This window comes from Elephas maximus, chromosome 11 (genome assembly GCF_024166365.1).
Source record: "Elephas maximus indicus isolate mEleMax1 chromosome 11, mEleMax1 primary haplotype, whole genome shotgun sequence".
NCBI lineage: Eukaryota > Metazoa > Chordata > Mammalia > Proboscidea > Elephantidae > Elephas > Elephas maximus.
Window position 1 is genome coordinate 92,873,348 of NC_064829.1, and position 6,088 is coordinate 92,879,435.

A 6,088-nucleotide genomic window follows, 5' to 3' on the forward strand; every position below is an offset into this window, starting at 1 on the left:
ATACCACACTTCCCAAGGTTGTTGTATGGATTCAAATCAGACTTGACATTTATTCAACAAGTTTATTGAGACTTCCTGGGAGCTAGGCCCTGTGGAAAACAGAGATGAATCAAACCCAGCCCTCATACTCAAGAAGCTCATAGTTTAAGAGATAAACAGTTGGAAATAGATAACTACAAAAATAATGCAGCCAATAAGTGCTTTGAAACAGGGAGGGATATAAGAAAGACATAGTGTTTAAAAACCTGGAATTGAAACTAACCACAGAGCGAGGTAGGAGGACGTTCTAGCCTGCCACGCGGAGATGAGCTCGGGAACTTCTAGAAAGGCTCTTGCCGCAGACATAGCCACATCATTATCCTAGGCCTTTGGAGTTCACTGCAGGCTGGCCCACTGCAGCGAGGTGTACACCACCTTACCATCAGGCTGCGGTGAACAAAGGAGCAGGGTCTTTCTGACGCTGGTTCCGAGGCGGCCAGCAGAAACCAGGTCCTGGAGTGGGATTGGGTCCTCAGCACCCCAGCACTGAGCAATGTAGTGAGCATGGAAACGTAGCGGGTCACCTGGGTGAGGGAGAGGGATACATTAGAAGGGTGTCTGGGGGCCATACTCTTGGGGTTTCTCCAGTCTCTGTCAGACCAGTGAGTCTGGTCTTTTTTTGTGAGTTGGAATTTTTTCTAGCTCAATTTCTACATTTTTTTCTACATTTTTCTCCAGCTCTGTCTGGGACCTATTATTGTGATCCCCGTCAGAGAAGTTGGTGGTGGTAGCCGGCACCATCTAGTTGTGCTGGACTCAGTCTGGTGGAGGCTGTGGTAGTTGCAGTCCATTATTAGTCCTTTGGACTAATCTTTCCCTTATGTCTTTGTTTTCTTCATTCTCTCTTGCTCCAGACGGGGTGGATCAGTGGAGTATATTAGATGGCCGATGACAAGCTTTTAAGACCCCAGATGCTACTCACCAAAGTAGAATGTAGAACATTTTTTTTATAAACTATGTTATGCCAAATTGAGCTAGATGTCCCACAAGACCATGGTCCCCAGCTCTCAGCCCATCAATTTGGTCCCCCAGGGCCTAGAAAGGATTTTCACTGTAGCAGTTTCCAAAGGCAAATGGGTAGAAAACCTTGAAACAGACATTGATAGCAGACTGGAAAGCATTTTGGTAATCACTACCAAACGTTTAAAACAGATTCCCTTGGACCCAGTAATTACATTACTAGACATTTTTGTCTTATCAGTTTGTTGTTACTTGCTGTCAAGTCAGTTCCATCTCATGGAGGAGACCCCATGTGTGCAAAGCAGAACTGCTCCATAGCTGTTTCAAGGCTGTGACCTTTCAGAAGCAGACATATTAACTCCAAAATTGTCTCCTTGTAGGCTTAGCATATTTTAACCTCAGGAAGATTTAGAATTAGGCTTAGAAATATTTAAGATAAATTCAAACCTTGAATACTAATATTTATATTACTATATGAATTAATATATAACACTAGTACAAAATACTAACACAAAATACTAACATTTTGCAGACAAGGAATCTATGCACATTGGTATGCTAAGTACTTATTGTTTTAGAAATATTGGCTCACTAGAACTAACAGGAAATCCTGGTGGCGAAGTGGTTAAGAGTTCGGCGGCTAACCAAAATGTTGACTGTTGAAATCCACCAGGCGCTCCTTGTAAACCCTATGGAGCAGTTCTACTCTGTTCTATAGGGTTACCATGAGTCGGAATCAACTCAATGGCAACGGGTTTTTGATTTTAGAACTAACAGGTCAGCCTTGTGGTTGCATTTAAATACTGTGTGACTTAGCAATTGACTGATTTAAAATTATTTTAATCTTAAGTTTTAGTAAATTTATAAAGTGTCAGAACATCTAAGAGAATTTAAAAGTTACTGCATTTATAATTTATTAGAAATAAATTATTAGGCAAGTTCCGAAATCAGAAAATATTTAAAGACAAATCCTGGTGGCATAGTGGTTAAGTGCTATGGCTGCTCACCAAAGGGTTTTTGTAATATTTAAAAGCACTTACTATAAAAAGGAGAGTATATTTATTTATTTTATTTTATTATTATTTTTTTTTATATTTATATTAAGGAGCCCTGGGAATTAAAAATGCTCTCCCCAAAATGTCCGAAATCAATCTGAAGCAGAGAGAAGTCTAGATTCTTGAGAAAATGCATTCTCAAGCCAACTATCTTATTAAATTAAGAACTGCTAATTGTTTAAATTTCCATGACATTTTTTCTATAGTATGACAACTATGGAAACCCTGGTGGCGTAGTAGTTAAGGACTACGGCTGCTAACAAAAGGGTTGGCAGTTTGAATCTGCCAGGCGCTCCTTGGAAACTCTATGGGGCAGTTCTACTCTGTCCTATAGGGTCGCTATGAGTTGGAATCGACTCGACGGCACTGGGTTTGGTTTTTTTTTGGTTCATGACAACTATAAAGTTACTTAATGACTAACTCATTAAAATGTCCTTATTGTTAAATATTCAGTATTTCATATTGACTTGTTATCTATATATGTATTCACTGATTCTTAACACTAAACCAAAGAGAACATCAAAAAAAAAAAAAAAAAATTAAAAGCATTTAACTCCTTTTGCAAATAGAATCCGACTCAAACTACCAACAGCCTCCTTAAACATTGCTAGGTTCATAGCAACCCCATAGGACAAAGCAGAACTGCCCCATAGGGTTTCCAAGGCTTTAATTTTTACGGAAGCAGACTGCCACGTCTTTCTCCCATGGAGCAGCTAGTGGGTTCAAGCCACCGGCCTTTCAGTTACCAGCCAAGCACTTTAACCACTGCACCACCAGGGCCCCTTCCAAAATTACTTAACCACCCTCCAAATAAGCTTGGGCTAGTGTTTCCTGTCCTTCTGTAGGTTTCAGAGGCTAAGAAAAAATGAGGCAAAAACAAAAAAAATGCAGAATACTTCTAGATGATGGGGTTGTGAGGGAAGTGGCATCAACCAACCCAAACTCACCAGGATAGACCAGGAAGTCGCCCCCGAACTTGCCAGCAGCACTGAGGAAGAAGCCTCGCTCCCATAGGTCTCTGTAAATGCTATAGCGCAGCTCATGGGTGGGACGGCCAGCATGGGGCCAGTCTTTGGACTGGACACGCCAGTCCAGGGGTCTAGCCTTGATGGGCCGAGGCCTGGCAGTGGCCAGCTGAACAAGCAGAGCAGACCTAGGCAAGGGGGCTGCCCCATCTGAAGGCCCTGGTTGGTAAGAGGAGGAACCTAGGGAAGAGGAGGAACCTGCAGGAGATACAGAGAAGAAAGAATTTGGTGAACCCAAGGGGCAAGGTCTTCCCACCCCCAGGGAGACACAGGCCCTAGATTCCCAACCAGAATTTCCAAAAGATCTCTAGGCCCTCCTTCCCCTGGTCCCTGGACACCAACCCATAACCTCACCTGCTTCCTCGTTCTCTTTGGAACCCTGGCTAGCATTAGCCTCGTTCTCTCCAACAGCTTGGCTCCCAGCAGCCTCCTGGCTCCCACCAGCCCCTGAATCCTGTTCTAGCTTCTGCTTCTTCGCAGCCTGGCCCTCTGTGATCTTCTCCAGGAGCTCCTGACGACGGTTCTCACGGGCCTCAGCTGCTAAGGCGCTTTGCTCCTGGAAGCCCTGCTCTTGCTGGCGCTTGAATGATGCCAGAGCCTGAGGAGTGAACTTAGCTGGAAGCCCAGGTCTCAGGTATTCAGTTCCCCCAGGCCCTTAAAAACCGAAAAACCAAACCTGTTGCCGTCGAGTCGATTCCGACTCACAGCGACCCTACAGGACACAGTAGAACTGCCCTGTACGGTTTCCAAGGAGCAGCTGGTGGATTCGAACTGCCAACCTTTTGGTTAGCAGCCTTAGCTCTTAACCACTGCACCACCAGGCCCTTAGCTAGGAATTCTGACTCCCGGTCTCCTCCCACCTCAGGGCTCTGAGTCCCCTACCCCAATAGTCTACAATCTGGGCTCCCAGCCACAGGGACCCCGAATCCAGGGATTTCAGCTCCCTATCCCACCAGTAATCTAGAATCCAGGGCTCCCAGCTCCCTGTCACCTGAGGGGTCCCAGCCTCCTGCCCCAACAGTAATCTACAATCCGGGACTTCCAGCCCTCTCTTACCTCAGGGAGTGTATAGTCCAGGACTCCTAGCCCCCTCCCACCTCAGAGTTCCCAGCCCCCGACCTCAACAGTAATCTAGGATCCTGAGCTCCCAGCCCCCTCTCACCTCAGGGACCCAGAGTCCGGGCTCTCCCAGCCCCTCCTACCGCAGGGACCCCGCGTCCTGAGCTTCCAGCCCCCTACCCCGGCAGTAATCTAGACTCCAGGGCTCCCAGCCCCCCTCCACTGCAGGGACCCGGTGTCTGGGGCTCCCATCCCCTGTCCCCAAAGGACTCGGGAGTTCGCGTGTCCGATCCCCTTACCAGGCCGTGGCTGCGGGGATCCGGGCGCGGGGCGCTGACCAGGGTCACGGCGCCGATCTCGGCCAACAGCCGTGCCTCCTCAGGCATCAGCAGCAGCGGGAGGCCCAAGCGCGAGTTCTGGCGGGGGCCGCGGGGCAGAGCGCCCACCGTGCGGCCCCCCACGCCCAGACGCTCACGCAGCGCCTGCACCGCTTCGGCCCCCCACACCAGGGAGCGGCCGTTCGCCACCTCCACCACCAGCATCCTCCTGTGGGAGGCGAGGGAAGCGATCACGGACACGGCTGCAGCCTCCCGCCGCCCAGCGCACCCACCGTCTCCCAGGACTCAGCGAAACCCCGCCCCCAGGCCTCAGGGGGCGGGGTCTCGCTGGCCGGCCCTTCGCCACCTGTCGAGCCCTAGTCCCCGCCCCCGAATCTCTTCGGGCAATCCGGCCAAGCTTCCGGCCGCTGGAGACCAAGGACCCGACACCTGAACGAATTCCGGCCGGCGATCCCGGCGGAGTTCGGGCGGCGGAGACAGAGGCCCGCCCCCTCTCGAGTCCGCGGGGCGCCGCTGGATTGCAGAAGCTCCAAGCGCGCCCCTGAGGCTCGCGGTTAGCACTCCTCGCGTTTTCCCTACACTGATGCACTTGCCATGGCGCCTTCATGCATCAGAGGGAAATCACTGCCAGCCGGGGCCAAAAAAAAAAAGCCCCTTCGAAGTGCCCGTTTTGTCATAGCCCTCTCCCTTCAGATGTTCCGCTTAGGTGAAGGCCCTCCCGAGGCCAATGTCCAGCCCACTCCGAAAGCCAGCCCCATCGGGAAGGCCGCAGGGTCTCCGTTTTCTCATCGTGATAACCAGTTGTGATCAAGTAGGCTTCGACTCATGTCGACCCCAAGTGTGTCAGAGTAAACAGTTTTCGATGACTGGTATTTGGGAAGTAGACTGCCAGGTCTTTCTGCCAAGGTGCCTCTGGGTGGAATCGAACCTCCAACCTTTCGGTTAGCGCGGGGTTAGGAGCCCAGCCCGTTGAGTTACACCACGCAGGAACTGCAGGCCTCACCCTCTTCAGGAAGCTCAGAGCTTGGCGCCACCCCCCAAAACGTTCAGGCCTTCCCGCTGTGACTCAGGCTCTAGAAGTATGAATCCCCGCCCCCACCCGAATGCATGAGGTTCAGGGGTTTGTGTTTCTCGGCTGAACTGAACCCACTGCCCCGCCCCCTCCAAATGCAAGCAACCGCGTTCGGGCGCCCTCAGCTCGGCAGTATCCGCTGCCCCGCCCCCTCCGAGCTCTGGCAGTTCGGCGTTCGGTAGCTCTCGGCTCGGCCGACTCTGAAGCCCCGCCCTTTCCCGAACCAAGTGGGTATGCGTTCAGGCGTTCTCGGCTCCCGTCAATCTCACACCCTGAGGCCCCACCCCCTCCGAGCGCGGCTGCCCCAGCTCCGGAGTTTCAGCTAAACTCCACAGCCCAGGGCCCCGCCCCCCAGGACCTGCCGTTTGTTCGCTGCTCGAATGGGCTCACCCTGTTTGTGAGCGCTCAGTCTGCGTCCTTGTTTCCTTTCAGAATGTCCCCGCTTGTCTCCCCGTAAACATCTACGGGCAGTGCACGGAGAACCACCTCCTACGCAGCGCGCCACGCGCTGCTTTCTCCTCCCCCTCCCATCATGCCGAC

At 51.3% G+C, this 6,088-nt stretch overlaps 1 protein-coding gene across 2 annotated transcripts; it reads right to left on the reverse strand.

Annotated features, from left to right (window-relative positions):
- TSEN34 (tRNA splicing endonuclease subunit 34) lies at positions 1-6,088 on the reverse strand. Of its 2 annotated transcripts, none has more exons than XM_049901559.1 (5): positions 5,939-6,088; positions 4,438-4,684; positions 3,434-3,677; positions 3,002-3,277; positions 1-563 (listed from the first exon to the last, which is right to left on the reverse strand). In XM_049901559.1, the coding sequence occupies exons 2-5, from the start codon at positions 4,678-4,680 to the stop codon at positions 376-378; spliced, it is 951 nt and encodes a 316-aa protein (XP_049757516.1). In that variant the 5' UTR covers positions 4,681-4,684; positions 5,939-6,088; the 3' UTR covers positions 1-375. The 2 variants fall into 2 exon arrangements, with proteins under 2 accessions (XP_049757516.1, XP_049757517.1); XM_049901560.1 differs by lacking the exon at positions 5,939-6,088 and adding an exon at positions 4,906-5,580.

Bases quoted from the DNA above. Each gene is read 5' to 3' on its own strand.
- TSEN34 (XM_049901559.1), bottom strand. From the start codon at position 4,680: ATGCTGGTGGTGGAGGTGGCGAACGGCCGCTCCCTGGTGTGGGGGGCC. The intron at 3,278-3,433 runs GTGAGGTTATGG...TATCTCCTGCAG, and splicing joins CAAAGAGAACGAGGAAGCAG to GTTCCTCCTCTTCCCTAGGT. The intron at 564-3,001 runs GTGAGTTTGGGT...TCCCTCACCCAG, and splicing joins CGACTTCCTGGTCTATCCTG to GTGACCCGCTACGTTTCCAT.